This window comes from Martes martes, assembly GCF_963455335.1.
Source record: "Martes martes genome assembly, chromosome: 3".
NCBI classification, from domain to species: Eukaryota; Metazoa; Chordata; class Mammalia; order Carnivora; family Mustelidae; genus Martes; species Martes martes.
Window position 1 is genome coordinate 167,165,759 of NC_137890.1, and position 22,674 is coordinate 167,188,432.

A 22,674-nucleotide genomic window follows, 5' to 3' on the forward strand; every position below is an offset into this window, starting at 1 on the left:
CAGCCTGGGGGGGGGGGGTGGACAAGAAAGACCCTTGTGCAAAGCAGCTGGTGCCAGAGCTGGTGAGAGCCTGAACTGAATCCCCACCCTCCCAGTGAGGACCGCCCTCTGCCCTCTCCCCCTTCCCTCGGGCTGCCCCCAGGCCTTGTGTCCCAGGAGGGAGGAGACTGTTGGGGATCCTGGAAGGGTTCCCAGACCCCTGGGTCTTTTTAGACAGCACCGTCCTAGCAAGCAAAGTCTTCAAAGAGGCCTCCTCGGGGGCCAGGAGGGTGGTGGTGGTTGGGGAGCAGGCCGCTGGCTCCCCCACCTTCAGCATGGCCCCGGCTTGGGCATGGACTCTGCAAAGTGAAGAGGGAGTGAGACATGGAGAATGCGAGCCAGACCCCTGGGCCCCACACAGCCAGCCTTTCCTTGTGCCCTGGGGCAGGGGCTACAGCTGAGCTCTGACAGGCTAGGTCAGAAGTGGCGGAGGCCTTCAGTCCTAGGAGAGAGCCCTGGCTGCGCTCAGCAGAGCTCACCCTCACCTGCTCCTTCAGCTCCTGCAGCCCCAGGGTGGAGATGCCCCCGGTGGAGGTCCGCAGGGGGGTCTTGGGACGACGCCACACCCGCTTCAGTCGGTCCCAGGACACCTTGGGGTTCAGGGTGGGGGGACAGCAGTGGGCTCAGGAAACTTTACGGTAGAGAAGGGCAGGCCTCACCGAGGCCCACTTTGTAGGACTTGCTGCCCCAGCAAACCCCCAGGAGGACTCCCTAATCCTCCCCGCCCATCCCTTTCTCCTAACTCCTCAGCACCCTCACGCCTGCCTTCCAGCTGGTCGGGAGACCCTAGCCCAAAACCCCAAGCTTGGCTTCATGGCCAGGCCAGCTGCACCAGGAAGCCTGTACTGCCCCCTTGCTTCTTCCATACCCCCTCCTCTCACCCTCCATACCCCCTCTGGGGGGGTCCCTACCAGGCCCCCCATCTCTTGCCTCATAGATGTAGTCCAGGATCTCCAGTAGTGTGAGGATGCTGGCCCCAATGAAGAGGCCCATCTGTCCCCCGAGATCTCCTGGGGAGCATGAGAGCAGGTCAGAAGCACTGGCCAGGCCGATCCCCACCTCCATCCCCCCGGAACTGGGTCAGGCGGCATCTCACCCAGCAGGGCTGACAGGCCATAGGCTGCTCGCTGCTCCATGGCCTCGGAGGTCAGGGCTTCAAAAAAGACATCAAGGACCAGGAAGTTCTCCCTGTGGAGACAGGAGGCAGAGTGTCCCTGTGGGGCTGTCTTCCTGAGGAGGCGGCTGGCAGGGACATCCCAGATCCAGCAGATCCTGATCTGAGGTCCCCTGCCCCAAGAAGCCAGCGAGAACCACCCTCAGACTTCCAAAGGCTGTGAGGGGAGATTGTCCTAGATGCTTGTCTGCTTCATATTCCGAGGGTTAGCCAGGAGCCTGGGAGAGCAAAATAAAACTCCTGGGCCTGAAGGAGTCCCTCCCGCCTTCTGCTGTAAAGCAGCAAATGCCACTCACTCCACATCATCGCAATACCTCTCTAGAACTTTCACAGGCTCCCTATTGACCAGCAGTTCACCCCCAAATTCTTTTTCCAGACCTCCAAGACTGCCCATGATCTGTGCCTTCTTGGCCAGACTGCTTTCTTATCTGCTTGTCTCCACACAGCCTTCCTACTGCTCAGGCTCATCTCTATATGATCCCACACTTCTCTAGTCGGGAGGCCTCCCCCGTCTCCTCTCACACACCCAGTGTCCTCAGAGGCCGGGCACATGCCTCCCCCAGCTTCATCATCTGCCCCGCCTGGTAATCTCAGGGGAGGCCTGCCAGTCGGTACCACACACGGGTACACTGTGGCAGTACACACACTGTGGCAGGAGCTTTGTGGTGTAATCATCTCTGTCCCCACAGGACCCACACCGTGGCAACCCAGCACCCACAGGATTGGCTGCAGGGGACCAGACCCAAGGTTCAGTGAGTCCTCTCCTGCTGGCTGGGCACCTGGTCCCTCTCTCTTAGGGAAGCATTCCCTCAGCATGCATTTAATGGCACCAGGGTTGCTGGGGGAGAAAGACACAGTAGTAGGTGGGAAAGCAACAGGTGGGTGCCATGAGAGAGAGAGAGTGAGAGGTACAGGCTGCTGCGGAGCTCAGAGGAAAGGCATTTGGATCAAGAAGGGCCTCCCTGCGTGGCTCAGTTGGTTAAGAGACTACCTTTAGCTCAGGTCATGATCTTGGAGTCCTGAGATCGAGTCCCACGTCAGGCTCCCAGCTCCATGGGGAGTCTGCTTCTGCCTCTGACCTCCCCTCTCATGGTCTCTCACTCTCTCTCAAATAAATAAATAAAATCTTTTTAAAAGGTGGGGGGCCTCCCTGGAGGTGCCTGGGTGGCTCAGTCGGTTAAGGGCTGCCTTAGGCTCAGGTCGTGATCTCAGGGTCCAGCAATGGAGCCCCACATCAGGCTCCGTGCTCAGCCTGGAGCCAGCTTCACCCTCTCCCTCTCCCTCTCCCCCTCCCTGTACTCATACACACTCTCTCTCAAATAAATAATAATCTTTATTTTAAAAAGAAGGGGACCTCCAGGATGTGACTTGGAGGATGGGTAGGGATTAATTAGAGAAAAAGGGCTGTGAGAGGCATCCGGGAAGAAGCCTCATTAGTAAGAAAGATGCAGCCCACTCCCAGGGTTCACCACACTCCGGGCCTGTGCCTCCACCATGCACGCACGCACGCATGCACAACATGCATGCGCACACATACCGGATGTAGGTCTCATTGCGGTTGTACTTCCTCGCCAGGTACCGGGCTGAACCCCTGTTGGGGATCCTGACCATTGAGATTTCTTTCCCGTAGCGAGTCAGGTTGCAGGGAGTAGGGCAGAAACACGGGCCCTCGGAGCCCCCTCCCAAGGAGTCTGCAACACAGAGGCACCAGTTGCAGTGGGGGAGGGCGCGTGGCCCCAAGGCCCACTAGCTGCCGGGAGAAGTCACGTCCACAGGGAGGGCCACCCTGGCACTGCCTAGGGAAGACTCTCTGGGGCTTCCTTTCTGGACAAGCTTCAGACTACCTAAGAAAGCGGGTGAAGGCAGAAACCCCCAGCACCCTCCTACAGGCTTATCCTTCTGTGTCCCAGCCCCCTGGGACCGAGAAGTCCTCATGACTCAGACAGAGGACACAGCCCATCCATCAGAGCTAATCAATCACACGAGGGCTCAGACACACACGGGGCTTGGAGAGGATGCTGGATGAATGGAATTATATGCCTACTTTTATATGCTGATGGATGAGTGGATGAGTGGATGGACAGATGGACAGAAAGACAAATGCTGTGTTTAATATGCTGGATTTTCTCAGGGCATCTTGGTGGTTCAGTCAGTTAGGCATCTGACTCTTGGTTTCAGCTCAGGTCACGATCTCATGGGTCTGGGTCTGTGCTCCGTAGGGAGTCTGCTTGAAGATTCTTCCCCTCCGCCCCTCCCCCCACTTGTGTGCAGGACCACACACACTGTCTCTTGTGCTCTCTCTCTCCCTCAAATAAATAAATCTTCTTTCTTTCTTTCTTTCTTTCTTTCTTTCTTTCTTTCTTTCTTTCTTTCTTTTTAAATATGCTGGATTTTCTCTGTTCCCCTCTTCAGATTCACTCTTCACTCTCCACTTTTCTCTGTGCCCAGGAGGCAGGGCTCTCTGCCTGATGCATCAGCTGGACTCCCTCATCTTCTGGCTTTGGGTTGGGTTGAACCAAGGGTTAAGACCCCAGCAGGGGCAGAGGGGAAGGGGGGGAAAGATGCCAGCGCTTCCTCTCCACCAGGCGGTGGGTCAGCTGAGGCCACTCCCCCCTCTTGTGGTCCTAGCTCCTGTCCTCTGGGACAGCCACAGATCTCTGGGCCCCAGCGGTGTTCCTCCCCTTTCCCCACCTTAGGCCTGCACAAGTTGAGGCTGCCTGATGTTGCTAGTTCTGTGGAGTTTCACCATTACTGTGGTTCCCACGTCCCTACTTCCGCATCTGCCCCTTCATTAACTGTCCTTCCGCTGCCCCTCTGGCTGTGATGCGTTTGGGATACGGGACAGAGACGGTCTCCATGTGGTTCCACTGCCCGTCCACTCCCCACGGCCCCACCATCCGGAGGACTGCAATGCCCTCCTGACCACTTGCCCTGCTTCTGCTCTTACTCGTGCCTTCCATTCTCCGTGGCTGATCAGCACCTTGCTAACTTCAGAGGGTGCTCTTGCCTTGCCTTGAGCCACTGTGGGCTTCCCAGAGCCCCCTCCCCTCTTGCTGCCTACTCCTGTGTTCTCTGCCCTCCAGCAGTGCTGACCTTTCCGTGCCACCCCAAGCACATTCTCTCCAGCTCTCTCTCGGGCCACAGATGTCTAGCACGGAACTGCCCCAGGGCCTAGACCATGCCACCGCTTTTCACTAGGCTGACTTTTCCACACCCTTCAAGTCTCAGCTAATCAATCACCTCCTCCAAGGATCCTCCTGCCTTCCCAGGTGGAGCTATGTGCCCCACCCGGGGACCCTGTAGCACCACTGAGTTTCCCGTCTGCAAGGACTAGCACGGGGCCATCGTGCTGGTCCACAGCCCCGCAGGCCGGGAAGCTCCATAAGGACAGCCTCTTGTTCCCACTCTCACCTCCAGCACCAGACCAGCCTGGCAACATCTGCAGAAGAAGGAATGGATGGATGGATGAGAGAATGAGAGAATCACAGCCCAAGTGAGACCTAGGGACCCATGCGGTTTGCCTTACCCACACTGATACTAAGCCGTGCATCTCTCCTCAGATGCAGAGAGAAGTCCTTTCGCTTTCCCAGAGAAGGTGAGCTCATTGGCTGAGCCACAACAGAAAGCCCAGCCCTTCACTCCCAGTCCTGGTTTTCTGCACCCCCTCCCACCCTGCTGCCTCCACTTACCCAAGTGTCCACACCTGCAAAGTCCTCAGAACCCCTAGAAGTATGGGATAAGGCTCAACCCTGGGAAGAACCATCCTGGGAGAGACTAGGAGGAGGGGGGCCAAGGCAGAGAGGAGAACAGTGGACAGAGATGAAGAGGAGGATGATGGAGAGGCAGGGGAAGGGAGAAGGCAGCACGGACCCAGTGTGTGGTCAGCACACTCGATGTAGATATTCGGCGGGCAGATGGTCTCATTGCCTGAAAGGAGAGAAGATTATTCCTGGAGTCTACGGTTCCACCCCCTCTCCCCCAGCACATTCCCAAATGTGGACACACACCTGTGTGCATGCACACACAAACACGTATGTCTGTACATCCCTGTACATGCATGAGCTTCTACGTGCTTGTGCATGTATGCCTAAAATGCAAACATATGCACACTTGCATGCACATGTATACACACATCTGTATGTGTGTGTTCAAGCATACCCACACAACCCTGTCCATAAACATATGTATGCATAGATACATATTCACACGCCCACAAGCACGCATGAGTGTATTCCCAGATGCACACGTGAAAACACGTAAAATCCCAGACAGGGGCACCTGGGGGGGCGCAGTCTGTTACCGACACTCTTGATTTCAGCTCAGCTCCTCATCTCAGGGTCATGAGATCGAGCCCCTGTGCAGCTCCATGCTCGGCAGGGAATCTGCTTCTCTCTCTCTCCCTCTGCCCCTCCTCCCCGCACTCTCTCTCTCAAATAAATAAATAGATCTTTTTAAAAAATCTCTGACATACATGCATGCACTCACAGGAGTACAGACAGGCACGCATGCCGCAGTGCACGTGCTCGTGCACAGGAGCAGCATTCCACCCAGGGAGGTTCTGGAGCCTGGTGGGGTGGCCCGGAGGGCTGGTGGGAGGGGTGGATGCCCACCTGGCATGTGCACCATCCGGCAGTGGCAGCGCTGAAGCACGGCCTCCTTTTCACAGCGCAGCCGGCAGGCAGACACACTGTAGGCTGAGTAGCCCTGAAGCTCGGGCTCCCGGAGCCTGCTCTCCGCCCGGCAGTTGCCCCAGGGCTGGGGCAGATAGGTCAGCTGCAGGGGGGGTGCACATGGGGTCATGCCTCAGAGTCCCACCTGGCCCTCCACTGCCCACAGCTCCAACAAAGTCCTTGGGGTAGGGGAGTTGCTGGTGGGCAGTGAGCTTTTGGAGGGCAGGGCCGGTGGACATCCCCACAGGGCCCAAAGACCCTGCCTGATGCCCAGTTCAGGGCCCAACTGGAGGTGCTCACCCGCTGTTCCTGGCAGGACACAAAGGTCTGGAAGCCTGGGGACACACCGAAGCCCAACTGGTGGATGTAGGGGGGCTCCTCTTGGCTATGGATCTGCACCCGAATGCCAGCCTCGAATGATGTCTCATCTGCACAGTGGAGATGGGGACCTTTGGAAACCCATCCCAGCCAGAGGGCATCTCTCCGGGTGCCCCTAAATTAGCCCCCGCCCCTTTCCCTGCATACTTGTCTCTCTCCAGATGGGCAGGTATTCCTCCTGCTGGATGTCCAACATGATCTCCAAGCCACTGCCCATGCCCCCTGCCCGACTGGGCAGCGAACTCTGTGGATCGGCGTTGAAGGTATAACACTTCCCGTAGCGAGTATAGACCTGTGGGGTGAGAGAGAGGAGGAGAGGAGATGAGTGGAGGGGCTAAGACAATTCCTGAAGCTCAAGGTTCCCTGTGCTGTGAAAGGGCCACTACACCTGCCTGGACACTGTCCAACAGCAACCATTCTGCAGCCCAGCCTCTTCCCCAAGTGCTATCTTTTCTAGTGACTTCTTCTCTTAGATGATTAAGCGGCTTCTCCAGCGTAACCTATCAATAACAGAACTCTTGCTATCTTCCCAAACACTGTGCCCTCCCCAATTAAAGGGCCCCACCGTCTATCCCGTTTCTCAAATCAGAATCCCTGACACTTCCCTCTCCCTCACCCCTGCATTCCATCCAGCATGTGCACCAGGTGATTCTACTTCTGAAATCTATTTAGAATCCAATCACTTTCCTTCCATCTGGTGCCCTGCCCCCTTTCACCGCTGTCTCCCATCTGGCCCCGTGGTCAGCTTAGCTATCTTAAAAGAGACTTAAAAGACTCTGCTTACATGTCCGCTCTTCGGACCCATGCCCATATTACCACATACAGTGTGTATTAAGTGACACCCTCCATCCATCAAGGTGTTCATCGGTTTGCTAAGTCCTTATCGAGACCTGAGATGATCTTGTGTATCTGTTTGTCTCATTGTCCAGTGTCCATCTCTCGCCCCACTGAGGTTTATGCCTCACAGGAGCAATGAGCTTGTCTGGTGTCCCCAGCCCTGGCCCAGTGCCTAGCACAAGGGATGCTTAGAAGCAGTTACTGCCGCGCTCGACGAAGCTCCCTTTCCCCGTACGGAGAGTTCCCCAGCATGGACACCAGATGGCACTGGCGCCCCGGAGATGGAAGCTGTGGCCCCGCCAGCCCGGACTACGGTGGAGCGTTGGGGAGCAGCTGGTGCGGGAAGTGGGGGGGGGGGGGGGCGTGGTCAAAGGAGAGGCGAGGCAAGTTCCCCGCCGCCAGGCTCACCCCACAGAGACGAGCCCCTGGGTCAAACCCATCACAGGCAGCACCTTCCCTGGGGGCAAGGGGTCAGTGCACTCAATCACTCTCGCGCTCCCCCTCGCCTCTCCTTGGGAACATTTCGCACTGGTGAAAGCTGGGAGAAAAGGAAGGGCGGTGTTGGGGAAAAGATATCCTAAATGCCTAGCTTCAGAGAGACTGTGTAGAAGAGAGAGGGGCTGAGTTGGGGGCAGCGGGAGGGAGGATCTCTGAGAACTGGGGGCCTGGGGCATCCTTGCTGGGGAGCAGGGTTAAGTGTCCCATGCCCCTTAGATTAATCAATTACCCGGTTGATGCTCTCCTCTCACACCCCTCTCACACTGTACTTCTGTCACCCAAACACCCTGTCTCTTGGTCCTCAAACAAAAATGGGTACATAACAAGCACCGTGCAATTTACAAAACATGGCAGCGTCAACCCCCACCCCACCCCATTTCAGGAACTCAGCAGCTCTGATGTGGATAGGTGTAATTGTTTTTTAAGATTTTTTTGTTTATTTATTTGACAAACAGAGATCACAACCAGGCAGAGAGGCAAGCAGAGAGAGAGGAGGAAGCAGGCTTCCTGCTGAGCAGCCCAGGAGGGGCTCGATCCCAGGAGGGGCTCGATCCCAGGAGGGGCTCGATCCCAGGACCCTGGGATCATGACCTGAGCCAAAGGCAGAGGCTTTAACCCACTGAGCCACCAGGGCACCCTGGATAGGTGAAATTAACTTGTTACTTATAGACCAGGAAAGGACGGCTCAGAGAGGTGATGTGACTTGCTCAAGGTCACACAAGCAGTCACCTAGTTGGTGGGAGAGGTGGAATTCATCCAGACGGACGCAGGACTTGAGCTGTTCCCAGAACCCATTGCTGGCAACTGCCCTCCTGCCCAGCCAGGCCCCAGCTCCTTTTCAGCCCCGCCCAGCAGAAAAGAAGCAGGAGTGTGACTCCACGCCCATCTGTCCCCCTTTCCCCTCTTCCTCCTTTCCTTGCACTTCACTCCTGTACACCTTCCTCACTCTGTTCTACAGATCGGCTGCCTCTCAGTTCCTCTTCTGTTCTGCCCTCCTGCTCTGCCCCCTCACCCGATTCTGGGTTCGCTTCCTTGGCCCCGTCTGGATCACCCCTGTCTACTCTGTGCTGGGGCAGGAGGAGGCACCACTCAAAGCCCCAGAGCATTTGCTGTGCCCAGGCACTAAAGCTAGAAGGCTTCACATGCTCTTTCCCATGGGATCCTCACAACCACCCCAGATCCCACAGCTGAAGAAATGCAGGCTCAGAGAGGTGGGCTGATTTACCAAAGGTCTCCGAGATCACTGCTTCTCAAACTTTAATGTGTGCACAAAGCACCAGGGGACCTTGCTAAAATACAGATTCTGATTCAGTAATGTGTGGGATTCCGCATTTATAACCACCTGTGGGTCCATGGACCACACTTCAAGTAGAAAGGCCCTAAATGAACAGGTGAGAGTCCAGTAAGACTGCTCTGCTTTAGAACTGTGCTCTGACCTGTCACTGGAGGGAGGCGAACCCAGAAACCCCATCTCAGGGTGCAAGATTCCTGGATCCTCAGTGGTGGAGGAAAGACAGATGGGGCAAATACATAACTATAAGCCTCAAATCTCAAAGCACCACCCTCTTCCTACTTAAGGCCAAGAAGACACTGGAATCTTTTGCCAATGCAGCCAGTCGTGAGTGTGTGCTCTAGTTGAGAGGCTGAATAAGGCATGGGCTCTGTGGGGGACAGGGTTAGTGAGCTGCCGCCCACCTCCAGCTGCCCCACCCAGGGAGCGCTACCTCCGCTCTCCCTGACCGCCAGGAACCATCACGTTCTCTCCACAGCTTGGCCCAACCCATGGGACTGTGGCCTCCCTGTGGGTGTTTACCATCTTGGCTTGCAAAGAGCCCAGCACAACTTGTAGAAGGAGGCGGAGGTGGAGGGAAGGAGTGCCAGGTGAGCCCTTCCAAAGGCGCTATTGTGTTTTTTATTTATTTTCTCCTTTGAGCCTTCCAGAAACCACGCGATTTTTGCCTCCATTTAATGGTGAGGAAGCTCAGAAAAGGAAATGACTTGGCTAAGAGCAGACAGCAGGTAAATGACAACAGATATTCAAACACAGCTGAGCCCATCGCCAAAACACCCAAGCAGAGTGAGTGCTTATAAACACCTGGCAGGTATTCAGGGAATCCGTGGTTCTGGTAGGCTTCTGACCCTGGGTGGGGCTGGGCATCCTCCCTTCCTAATACCCCCAGCATGTTCGCACAGACGCATGCTTCGTGACCCGGAGCCCAGCCCCGTGCAGGGACTTTGCAGGGGGAGGGGGGTGGTTCCTGCCCCCCCCCCTTGAGGTGGTGTGCAGAGCGGCAGTGGCCTAGGGAGGAAGAGCTCTGGGTCTGACGGATATACACCGCAGGGAACAGACAGGCCAGCTTGGCAGGGCCACCTGTACCGCCCAGGTCAGGCCTGACTGCCGGGCAGAGCAGAGCGTTGCCCCGGAGACGGTCCCCGGGCCAGGCAGGCAGCAGCGGGTGGAGTCGCCAGCCCCTAAGTGGCAGCACTCTGGCGGCGGCACAGCCCATGGCCTCTTCCATGGAGACGGCACGGCAGCTCTGCCTCGAGGTCCTCTAGGCTGGCCACTGCTCTCTTCCCCATGGACTGGCCCGGGAGCAGGCTATGTGTACAGGAGAGTCCAGGGTCCAGCCACAGAGAGCGACAGGGGCTGGGCCACCATGTGCCTTTGTGTGCTGAGGGTCTGTCTCCAAAAGACCCACCCTCGGCCTCTGGGTCACATCTCCATCTCAGACCCCCACCTCTTTGGTCTATCCCCACCCCCGGTCTCTCTCTCTGCCTTAGCTTCCAGGTCCACCTTCTGGACCCAGGCTGAACAGCTTCTAGATGGGAATCTGTCTGTGCTCCATGTGGACTCTTGAACTCCTCTGTGACCTTTTTCTGGCCAGCCCTCTGCCTGTCCCTCTCAGAGCACTTTACCCTTTCTTGGCCTGGGCTCTGGCCTGGGTCTGCGTCCCTAGTCTCTGTCCCCTGATCTTGGTGTGTATCTCAAGGCCTTTCTCTATTCTCCTGGCCTGGCCGTCCTCAGCATCTGAGAAATGATCCATCTGGCCTCTGTCAGCTTGTCACCCAGCCTCTGCCTTCCTCTCCCACTGGCCTGGCTGCCCCCCAGCCCTGTCCTATCTGTCCCCTTGATCTGCATCCTCTTTATCCTTAGCCTGAGTCCAGTCTCTGTCTCTTGTCTTCCTACTAGACCTTTCCTGGGCCTGATACCGCCCCTGTCAAGCCAGGAACCCCTCCCCAGGTGTGCTTCCCTCCTTCTCTCTGCCCTCTCCTCCATGTCTGCCCCAGACAACAGAGCTTGGGAGAAAGCCATCCAGAGCTCCCCACTCTGAGCAGTGGCTCCTCTCAGCCCCTCGGGTTCCATCTATCCGCAGCCCATTTCCCCAGAAAGCTCTCCTTGGCTGGCTGGCTTGCATGTGCACCTCCGCCCTCCCCACTCCTCATCCTCCCTGCAGCCACGGAGCCCACTGGAGCCCACGGGGTTAACAGGCAATTAGCAGGGCCAGGGCTCAGAGCTGTGGGGGAGATAAGAAGCAGCCCAGAGCAGCCTAGAGCAGCCGAGACAGGGCTAATCCTGGAGCTAATCTGTGGCCTGGACTTTTATCTCCACTGCCTTCTGGGTGCTCTGCCTCTGCTAAGGCCCTGGCACCTCGCCCCTGACTTTTCCACAGTAGCTTCATCCCCCCACATTCCATTAGCCCTCCCCTGATGTGGTCCAGCCCCAGGCTTTTCGCAGCCCCCTGGAATGAACTCCCCTTAACCCCACAGGGTGGACTCCAGAGTCCTGTAGGCTGTGGAAGGCAGTGCTTCTTCTCTGGTCCTGGACGAAGGTGACTAGCACAGCAGGTTGAACAACTCTTGAACAACCCCCATGTTCAAGTTCAAAGCCTCCTGCTTCTCTATCCTCACAGGGTAGGAAGGAAACACCAACTCAAGACATGTGGAGTGTCTATACTGGGCCTATAAAGGCCAAAACAGAAGCCTAGTCCAAGGGCACAGAGGAAGACAGGGCAAATTCAGAGCCAGAGTCCAGTCCCTCTCCCCCAACACTCTCCTCTAACCCCCCGGGGAGTCAGTAGGTCCTGGTGCCAGCCTCAGCTCCCTGCCACAGACAGCCCGTGTAACCTTGGCTAATAAAGTGATTGGTCTCTCTGGACCCATCTGTCAAGTGGGACTAGAAATTCTTTTTTGGGGGGGGACCTAGAAATTCTTGCCTGACTTATTTCACGGTGATTGTAAGGAGTGTAGGTAAAAGGCATCTGCAAAGTTCAAATCCTACACCTGAGGCCTCAGCATCAGCAGGAAGGGTGTGGTTGAGACCAATAACCTGGGGCAGAGATAAACCACTGGAGGTGGTATCGGCAATGGACACACATAACATAGTTTCTTAACTTGGGGGAAAGGAGCTTGGATTTTCGAGTCCCACAGAACAGGGTTCAAATCCTGGGTCTGCCACCAGCCTCGGACAAACCCCCTTGGGTGCAGGTGCGTGATTTAATCTCCCTGAGCCTAGGGTTGCTCATCTGTTAAAGGGAAGTGGTAATTTCTCCTCCTAAAGTTAGTTGTGAGGATGAGAGATAAGTTCAGAGCGATGCATGGTGGGGTGTTCAAGGAAGGCAACGAGCGGTGGCATGGGGTGGAGATTTGTGAATGGAGGTTCTTGCCAAATGGTGCAGCTTTTCTCTCTCTCTCTTTCTTTCTAATATTGATGTATACTTGACATTGGTGCAGCATTTTGATCTTGGATTCCCAGTGATCCCATTCTTAGGGTACCGTGCGCCTTGGTAAAGCCTCTCTCAGCAATCTGTCAGAGCGGACCCCCCACCCCCACCCCAGTGCTGAAATATGGCTCCCCTACGAGCTGGGAAGCTGCACTCAAGCCAACAGGTCTGTTGTCCACCCTGGTTCACATCTGGGCCGCGCCTTCACTGTCTGTGGCCTTCGGGTTCAGTCATTTAACCTCTCTGATCCTCCATTTCTCACCTGTAAAATGGGAATAATAATAGGCACCCTTCAGAGGTGTCCCAAGGAAAGAGATAATCTACATAAATAATAGCTAACATTTATTTAGGGCTTACTCTATGCCAAGCATGGCCCTTATATAAATTAGCTCCTTACTCCCCACAGAAACCCTCTACAGAGGTCACTTACCCCATTTTATAGATGAGATAATAGAGGCCCAAAGAGGGTAAGGGACCTGGCAGGGTCCCCTCCCACAGTTCAGCAGGTGCCAGCCCATCTGGAGCCCGAGGCTGCGCTCCTACCCATGTGTGATGATACACACCTAGGTGCTCAGGACATGGCAGGTGTTCACACAACATCCACGTGTCCAACACTACTGGCTGAGCCTGGGCACTGTGTCGCACCATGCGTGGCGCTGGGGACGGTTCAGAGAACCAAACAGACGGTCTCTGCCCTGAGGGCCTTTGCTGTCTGAATGCAGAGGGATTCATTTATTCAAAACGTGTTTATTGAGCCGCCTACACTAAGAGGCAGGTGAAGAGCGGTGGGGAACAAGACAGACCTGACAACCGCAGGTACAAGCAGATCATTACTAGCTGTGATTATTGCTGTGATGGGCCGGGGGGGTGGGGCGCGGAGGGGACCAGCACAAGTCCTCTGACAGTGGGACAAGAGCTGGAGTTGGGTTAGAGAGGCAATCTTCTCGGAGCAAGCCCACTCACCCCCACATGAAGGGCTTCAGATCGTGTCACACGGCGGAGAGGAGAACGACACCCCCCCACACCTCCCCACCCCGCCAAGGAGGCCTAGCCGCCTTCCCTACCACACCCCCACAGCCACCCCGGGACTTTGCCCAGCGACTTCCTCCCCAAGGTTGTTGCGCTCCCGCTCCCAGCCCAGGAGGAAATCCGGGCGGTGTTTGTTCAAATGTAAATGTGTGAGCGGTGGTAGAAGAGAAGTAGCGGACGGCCTAGGCCGCGTGACTCCCGGCTGAGGTCGGGCCAGGAGCGGGGAGAGCTTGGGGCCCGCAGCAGAATGCGAGGATTCCAGGCGCGCGTCGCGTTTCCACGGGAGAGGAGAGCGCGCGGCCACCAGCACGCAGGTAAACAGGCAAACCTGCTCCCAGGTAGCGACCACTTAGGCCTTAAACCCCAGAAAGTCATTTTTCCAGGCGGGAATGTTTTTAATTTGTAACGAAGCCCTTCCCTGACATTGCCGCCCCTCGATGCAAAGTTATTCGTTAGAGTTGTGTTGACACAGTGGAGCGAGCACACACCCACTGCCTGGCGGGAGTTCCCGGGCCAAGACCCAGGGGGTGGCGGGGGCGGCGGTGGGTTGGTGGATGTGCGCCCCCACCCCCCGCACACGCTCCTGGGCGGCCCCGTCCGGCCCACCCGCACCCGGGGGGCCGCACCCAGCGCCGAGCGCTCCCCGCTGCTCCCTCCTCCCTCCCGCGGGGCAGGCATCCATCACCGCGCCCGAGCGCCCTCCCTCCCGTCTCCTCCGGGCGCCTCGGCTCTCCTCCCTGGGTTTGCCTCATTTGCATTCCCCCGGCTCCCGGCTCCTCGGCAAAGTGACCTCCGCACACAGCAGCGCCAGAGGCTTCCACCGCGGAGGGAGACACCGCCTCCCGCCACCCGCCGCGCCCGGGGAGGGCCGAGGGGGCGCGAGCCCGGACGGCGGGGCGGGGGCCCGAGGAGGCGGCTCTGCGGAGGCAGCTGGCGGGCTCGGGAGCAGCGGGAGAGGCCCTGGGCCCGAGGGGCGCCCACTGACGCTGATGGGATATGAACCCGCGACCTCAGATCCTTCGCGGGGCGGGAGTGGGACGTGGAGGTCAGCACCAGGTTCGCGGAGCTGTGCCCCAGAAGCGGAACCCCTGTTTGGAACCTGGGGCTCCCCAACACCCCGTGACCCCCGCTCCCGCACCACCCCTGGAGAGGGGCCAGCCCTAATGGGCAGTCGCCCAGGGGTGTCCAGTCCCCCTGGAGGCCTGACCAGCCCCCGCCCCTGTCCCCTGGCCCGCCGAGCCGCCTCCCCTCCCCCCACTTGGTATTTACACCTTTCACACATTTGTAAGCTATTATCCTGTCCACGCTTAGTCACCGCTGAGCCAAGCGCCACGGATTTAGCTCCTTTAATCTTTCCTCCTAAATCAATCCTCCATTTCCCCTTAATCATCCCGTGGCTCCTCTCTGAACTCTCTCGCTGCTGCCTCGCCTGCTGCAGCCGATGCCTGACTCTGGAACTGCTCCCCCTCCAATCCCAAACGGGTGTCCCAAGGGCATGGTGAACATTTGGGGGGTAGGTTGGCTTTCCGGCGCTGCCGGCCCCCTGCTTGGGAGCCAGGAGAAGTGCAGACACTCCTCCTCCACCCCCCTACCCTCTTTCTGGAAACACACAGCACTCTGAACCTTCTTGTCTCCACCCTCCGGGTCTCTGTTCTCCTCCCGCCTTCCCACCCCCATTCCTCTGGATGGCTCCAAGACCCTAACCCTCAGGTCTCCTGTCCACGGCTCTGGCCGTCCCTACCCCCCTCTGCCAGCTGCTATAAGGAGGAAGCATTGCCGAGAGAGCCTGGAAGGCCGGGGAAACACTAACTCACCAGCCCCAGGAAGCCTCATCCCCTCCTCCAGGGTGCCTGTCCATCTCTTCCCGGCCACCCTCTCTCCACCCCGCATTTTCTCCTGTCCAGTGGGACCCACTGATTCAGGGGCCTCAGCCCGAGCAGTCTCGAAGCTCCCCATCCCTAGTGCTCCCTGGGATGCTCCTGCCCTCCGCCTCCCATCCCTGATCTTTCTGCCCGCACAAGCCCGCCCTGCAGAGGCAGCCCTGCTGCCAGCCACAAGAGGGAGCAGGTCCAGGGAAGCAGAAGGGTAGGGGTGGGGGTTTAGGAAGGAGCACGGGTAGGGGAGAAAGAGGGAGGACAGGAGGGCGATACAGGGGCCATTTCTTCAAATGCTAATCAGCATCTTCCGGCAGTGCCACAAGAAGCTGAGCTGATAATGAGCCCAGCTCGGGGCTGATTCCTGATTAATGAAGAGGCCACAGGGCTGCTGAGTGGGGCTGGGTGGAGCACGTCCCTCATGGCCCTCCCCGCTGCCCTTGCAGACCAGTCCTCTGTAGCAGTAACAGCCCCTGCCCTTGGATGCTTGGCCACACCACTCAGATCCCCCGGGTCACCCACTCCACTGGCCAACGGGAAACGGCCGGACTGAGAGCGCCCCCTCCAGGAGGGCTTGAGGGTGGCAGCCAGCACCGGGCAGGAGGTGGGGAGAGCATACTGGGCTCTGAAATTCAGGAGTTGTAGGTAGCCCTTGGAGTATTTTTTAAATCAGGAACATTTTTATTAAAATGATCAAGACTTGGGCTTCCCTGGATGCCCCCCCAACACACACACACACGCACACACCCTGGGCATCCATCCCTGATGGAGGGCTCTGGTTAGCTGGGGCTGAGGAGCAGCTGCTCCCCTCAGGAATAAGTGATCTTCAGTTTTGTTCAGGCCCCACCATTCCCTGCTGTGTGCCCTCCACGACCTGACCTGCCTGGCTCCCCGAAGGCAGGACCAACCCTGAACTAGATGTTGAACTAAATGTTCTCAACATTCATGCCTCAGGAGGGTACGGGGTCTGAGGGGACAGAGGGCTGGATGGAGGGTGAGGATAAGAGGTCAGCTTGCCTGCCCGGACCAACCCTGATGGGAAGCCCATCCCTTCTTGAGTCAAGGGGATGAGGGGCAGCCCTCAGCCCCTCTGGAGCCAGGAACAAAGGTTTGGAGTTGGCATGTTCTTGGGGTAGCCCGCCCACAACCAAGGAGGCAGGACAGAGATGATCAGTACTGGTCTGACCACGCCAGGGAGGGGGACAGGATCAGGAGGCAGCTGGGATGGGCGGCAGGGGACTGCTGAGGATCTGGGGGCGGGCGGGAGTGCTAGAGGGCCTCCCTGCTTGCTTCTCCCTCTGCCTCAGAGCTGTCCTGGCTGGCAGCTGGGTGGGGCTGGGAGCGAAGGGAGGAGGGCAGGGAGGGGGACTGCCCAGCTGGAAGAGGCCTTGTCTAATTGTGCCTGATTAGTAGAGAGGAAGAGAACAGGGCGAGTGATTAATAGTCACGGCAGTCACCAGCGAGTGGGGAGGGAGGGCTGGGAGGGGGAGGGAAGTCTGGGAGCCAAGAGGGGATGGAGGCCCATGGGTCCCTGGTCATCTGCCCACCCAGGGACTGCCTGGACCCCTGACAACCCTGCAGAGAGGGGCCGGGTTCTACCTCTGCCTCCTCAAGGATTCTCCATGTCCCCCCATGTTTCCATTTTACAGACACTAGAAGGGAAGAGAAAAGACCAAGGTCATGTCCCGCACCTGGGAAGAAAGGTCTGTCTGCTCATGTGGTGTTTCCAGACACCCCAATGTCCCCAGACACAGACCCTAACCTCAGCCCAGATCGGAGATGGCGGCACTTCCAACCAGAGCCCACAGCACCACCTCCCATCCTTGGACCCCAGCTGGAAGTCCTAGCCCTGCCCATTGAGGTAGTCTGAGCCTCATTCCTTGGACCATCGAGAACTACGCTGTCCCATACAGTTGCCCCTAGCCACATGTGACTGTTTGAACTGACCATTCCTTTTCCCTGTCACACTGATCCCCATCAGATGCCCCGCAGCCAGTGTGGCCTGTGACTACCCTGCTGGAGAGTGCAGATACGGACCCCTTCCACAATGCCCGAGATGTCCGGTGGGAGAGCACTGATCTGGAGAGTGTGTGTGCACACATGTGTGCACATGCAGGAATATTTGGGAGGGCTGGGTCACAGGGCAATGCTGGCAAGGCTGCAATAGTGTATGGGGGGAGTTCAAATTTTTTAGGTCCTACTATTGTATTTATTGAACATAGAAACTGTGGCTCATGGAGGCTTTTTGAGTTCTCCAAGGCCACAATGCTTCAAGGGGAGAGCCGAAGTTCAAATCCAGCCAGTCTGGCTTGGGAAACCGCACACTTGACTGCCCCACCATACACTCCCCAGCTGAGAGGCGATGCTGAATTTTAGAGCCACCCTTGCATTTTACAGCTAAAGAAATGAAGCCTAGGGAGAAAGAGTGATTTCTGCCTTCTAGTAAGTGGGCAGGCTGAGAGCAAGCCGCAATGGGGAGAGTATGGATGGGGCTTGGAGCACCAGGGTGGGGGCAGCAGATGGTGGTGGGAATCGGGAGGAAGGGAGAGAACATATAGGTGGTGAGAGCAGGAGGCTAGGTGGGCGTGGGTGGGTGGGGATGAGACTGAGTAAGGAGGGGGCGGGGGGGGGGAGGAGAAGGGACCGGGTGAACTAGGTGGAGGGGAGCATGGGTGAAGCCTAGAGCTTCTCCCCGCTTTCTCCCCTTCTCTCCAGACCTCCCACACCTGCCTCATGCCTTGAACCTTTCTAGTCCTCTTTAGCCCAGAGTGCCCCACCCCCCGCATCTCTGAACTCAGGCTCTTACTCTTCATGTCCCTCTTTTGGCAATTAATCCTGGCACCTCATGACACCGCCTGCATGGCTGGTTAACTCTTGCATGGTTGGTTAAGCTTCTGAGCATCCCTGTCTCTGCTCCACCTGGAGAGTGTAGGCTGCTTGAGGACAGGGACTGGGGCCGGGGCTTCCCTTCTTTGCTCTCCCCCCACGCCACCTAGCAGGCACGGAGTGGGCACGCAGTGCTCCATGTTGACTGGGTGAGTGACTGGGAGTCAGAGAGGGGGTACCAGGGAGCGTGGGGGTGAAAGCAATTGCAGTGGTAAGAGAAGCTGGGAGCAGTAGCTTAGGGGACCGGGGGAGGGCACGTTACCCGGAGTAAAAATAGGCTGGAAAATGTGACATTTATTAACTTGGATTCCAGAGGAAAGGTCACAGCAGAGTGGGGAGTGGGAAGGAGGAAACAGGGAAAGCAACAGAAAACACATTGTAGCCCCTTACCCAAAGCCTGTCACTGTCACTGACCATCTCGCTACCCATGCTCTGGGCAGGATCCTCGACACCTGGTCCCCGTACCCGTCTCCCTACCATTGATCCCCAGCATGAGCTCCGTGTTCTCACCACAGGGTCCGTTGTGGACCTCCTGTCCTCTGTAGAGATCCTGTGTCTTCCTCTCTTACCCCTTCTCCCATCTTGCCCCACAATACACCTCCATCTCGCCCATGGCCATGGGTCATGGCTGGCCATCCCAGCCAATAATCCCAGACCCCATTGTATTTGCAGCAGACTCAACTCCAGAAGGCCAGGTCCAAGGGAGAGTTACACTCAGCAAATGGGGGATGGGGTGTGGGCAGAAGGGTATTGGGTCTAGACTGGGTGGGGGACACAGAAAGCAGGATCAAAAGGGGAATTCCTGTCCCCCAGTGCTTGCTTTGCCCCTCTGCTCCTCTAGGGTATGCCGCAACCATAGAGCTGAGACCCACAAACTTCTCCCACCCACCTCACCCTCCTTTCTGCAGCCCAGCATATGAAAAGGCCTGAGGGATGTCCATCCTTCTCATCAGCCCACCTCTGGATTCCCAGAGACTCCCTGTTCCCATAACCTCCAGGCACCTCCCCCTTTCCTAGAGCAGGGCAGGAAACCCCTGCTTCCCTCACCTTACTTCCCTCTTCCCCATCTCTCCCTCCTCTTTTCTCCCTTCCTTCCCACTAAGGTTTCGACACACTTCCCCTTTCCTTTCTATCCCCAACTGGGGCCTGAGATGCAACCTCCTGCTTAGGGACACAAAGCTCCCATTGATTTCTGCCCCCACAGCACCTGCTGAGACTGGGCTCTGCCTGCCCCCCCAGCTCTGAGGGGTGAGGATATCAGACAGAGGGGCCCCAGGGACCCCAAAGGCCACATGCACACTCTCAACACCTCACCTCCTCCTTGGGGACTCCTGCAGTCCTGGGCTTAGGAGTAGTGATTTTTTTTTTTTCCCTAGAAGAGGGGCGTGTATCCGCACAAAAGCCCAGCACCCCCCGACCCAGCAGTGTCCTTCCTTCCTGTCCCTTCTTCCATTTCTACCCAACTCCCCTCACATCCCGTGGCAGGAGCAGCCAGAGGCTGAGGAATGGGTGGCGGTGCAAGGAGCCTTAGGAGGCCTACTAGGGGCACGTTTCCCGATGATGCCAAGGTGGTGAGTCAATGGGAACCTGGGCAGGGGGCCACTGGGCAGGAGGAAGGTGAGCCCCCCACTCCGGCTCCCATCTGTGGGGCAGGCCACTAGAGGCTGGCTGGAGTGGGTACCGTGTTGCTGCCCCGTATATGTACACAATGCTGGGAGCCGACTGGGGACTGGGGACTGGGGACGGGCAGCACAAGCACCAGGGATGAGGGATACCCTGTGACCCTGGGCAAATGGAGTACTGGTGGACAGACACACAGCACGCGAGACACACCCCAATGTTCACAGCTGACTATGGGAGGGCAGCCCGAGCGGACACTTCAATGCCAGTGAGAGTGTGTGTCTGTGTTCACACCCATGTGAGATGGCACTAGCAGTCCCCACACAGGGAGCAGGGATTGCGATAGATGGGGGGTGGGGGGAGCATCAGGAGGGGGGATGGCATCCACTGTGTGGCCCTGTCCTCAGCAGCTAAGTGAGCACTGAGATGCGGACACAGAGATGAGCTCTCGGTGTGTGGGTGTGCAGGTGTGCACGTGAGTGTTGTGACAGGGACCCTGAGTATGAGAGAGGCAGTGCAGGAAACTGTCCCCAGCAGCAAAGCTCTGTGTGTGTGTGTGTGTGTGTGTGTGTGTGTGTGTGCGTGCGTGTGCGCGCGCGCGCGTGTGTGTGTGTGTGCGCGCGCGTGCTGGGTCGCAGCGAGGGTGAACCAGGCACACAAGAGTGAATGAGTGATTCTCAGTGTAAGAGCCAGAGCCGGGCAAGGGAACAGCAAGACCCAGGAAACGGAGGGAGGGAAAGCCGGAGAAGCTGGAGGGGCAGCATGAAAGAGGGATGTGTGAGAGAGTCTGTGAAAGGGGGTGTGTATGAGAGACACAGAGACCGAGAAGAGACACTGGTACCCAGTGTACGGGAAGATCAAGATCGTTGCTTTCAGCCTGCCGGTCCGGCCAGCTCCCCAGGAGGCAGTCCTGAGTCCCTCTCTTGCTGGAGCCCCCCAGACACCCTCTACCCATCACCCTCGTCCAGTGGGGAGAAGAATCCAGTAGCCACAGAAGCAAAAGGGAACAACAGACAAGTAGGGGTCAGTTGCTCCAGCCTCGGCACAGGGCATCCCTCACCCGCAAACTGCCTGGCTTCCGGGCTCCTGGGCCCACTCCAGGCACCACCTCCCCCCCCGGCCCCCAGACCTGGGCACTGCAGCAGCAGCAGAGTGGAAGAGAGGAGCAGCAGCAGCACCTGGGTAAGCCCATAGGAGCGTCCCCTGCTTCGTGGCCCCGGGAAGCCAGAGGGAAACACCGGGCTTGGGGAAGACACGAGGCCAGTCGCTGGTGGTGGAAGGAAGGGAAGCCCCAGTGAGGATACCCCAGGGCCCTCCCTGCCCCCCACCCCCGCTCCCTGCCAGCCTCTGGCCACCCCAGGCCAGGCGGCCCGCCAGCAGGACTTACCACGGAGAAGTTGCTGGCGGAACAGTGATGCCCACTGAAGTTGCAGCTCTTGAGCATGTCGGCAAGCTGGTGGCCGGTGCGGTTGAGGATGTCTACCATGTCGGGCTCTGGGTAGCGCAGGCCGGCGGCGCGGTGCCCATCCCGGTCCTTGGGGGGCAGCCCTGTCAGGTTGGCCAGGTGGAAGATGTCGGCGTCGCTGAGGGCCGAGTGCCGGAAGCGGTTGATGTTACAGAGGGTGACGGCCGGGAAGCCCGCTGTTGGGGCTGGCGCGGCGGGGTCCATGGCCACCAGGTGAGGCCGGGTCAGGTAGCCCCGCGCCAGGCCGGCAGCCTGGTACAGGAAAGCGGCCAGCGAGGTGAGTAGGGCCAGTGCCCACAGGCTTCTGCGCAGTCCGTGGGGGCCCGGGCCACAGGCCCGGCCCAGCCCGTGCAGAGTGCTGGTGCTGGCAAAGGTGGCCAGGTCCCGGGGGGCTGCTGCCCCCTGTGCCGCCCCCAGGAGGCTTTGCTCATCCCCTGCCTCCTTCTCCTTGGGTTTCGCATCCTCCTCTGCGAATTTGATTTTGCACACAATCTCGATCGGCATCTGTCCCCGGCTGCTGGGACTGGCCGGAGCCTCCCTGCCCCTGTCCCTCCCTGGCTGGCAGCCCCCGGTGCCCTCCGGAGTGGCGGTGGTGGCAGCGGCTGCTCTTCTAAACTCAGGGCAAGCGGGAGGAGGACAGGGACAGGGTGGGGGCCTGAGGTGGGGGAGTCACTCCCACTCCCAGCAGCTCCGCAGCCCTGGTGCTGCCTGTGCTGCTGCTGCCTCTGCCGCTGCTTGTCTCTCTCCTCGATCGTCTCCTTGTGGCTTCCCTTATCAGCACCAGCACAGCTGTCAGCCCCTGCGTGTGTCCCTGCGAGCGAGCGAGCGAGCGAGGGAGTGAGCGCTGCTCCGCCACGCCGCGCAGCCCCAGCCGCTCCGCTCAGCATGTGCTCCGGAGCCCACCCCATGCTTAATAATTCAGGACATGTCAACAGCGTTTCACCGGCGCCACTGGCTGCAGGAGCCAGACCAGGGGCGGGGGGCAGCCCCCACCACTGGCCCAGGACAAGGATCGCCAGCCCCTGCCCTACATCTCATTGGGCTGCCCCCCAAACTCTCGCTACAGCCTAGGCACTCGTGGGGTCCCCAGGTGGCCCCACTCCCAGGCCACCCAGGGGAGACATCTGCACCCAGAGTCCTCAGCTCATTCTGCCACTTTTTGGGACCACACCCCCGGGAAGGGTCAGCCATCCCCCACTTCCCTGACTCCTGACTCCTGACTCCAGCACCCAGCCACCACCTGCCCCCACTACCCCACTCACAGCAGCTTCCAGAAACTCCTTGGGAGAGCCACTTGTTTGAATGAGGGAAGGGAGGGCAGAGGAGGGCAGGCAAGACAGAAAAGGGGGCAACAGTGACTCCATCAAGATTCTTGGCTTCCCTGGAGCTTTGTTCCCAACTTCAACACCCACCATACCCCTGCCTGCCCCGGGGCTCTGGCCGCCTCCTACCATCCCCCCAAACTCAGTCACTCGTGGGTCTG

At 58.3% G+C, this 22,674-nt stretch overlaps 1 protein-coding gene across 2 annotated transcripts; it reads right to left on the bottom strand.

Annotated features, from left to right (window-relative positions):
- Positions 1-224: 224 nt before the first annotated feature.
- On the bottom strand, positions 225-21,695 carry ASIC4 (acid sensing ion channel subunit family member 4; the record flags this gene model as incomplete). 2 transcript variants are annotated; one of them, XM_080799260.1, is made up of 10 exons in its annotated part: positions 225-338; positions 525-629; positions 970-1,049; positions 1,136-1,227; positions 2,751-2,904; positions 5,084-5,140; positions 5,824-5,986; positions 6,184-6,311; positions 6,409-6,553; positions 21,114-21,695. In XM_080799260.1, the coding sequence occupies 10 exons, from the start codon at positions 21,693-21,695 to the stop codon at positions 225-227; spliced, it is 1,620 nt and encodes a 539-aa protein (XP_080655386.1). The 2 variants fall into 2 exon arrangements, with proteins under 2 accessions (XP_080655386.1, XP_080655387.1); XM_080799261.1 differs by lacking the exon at positions 5,084-5,140.
- Positions 21,696-22,674: the final 979 nt, after the last annotated feature.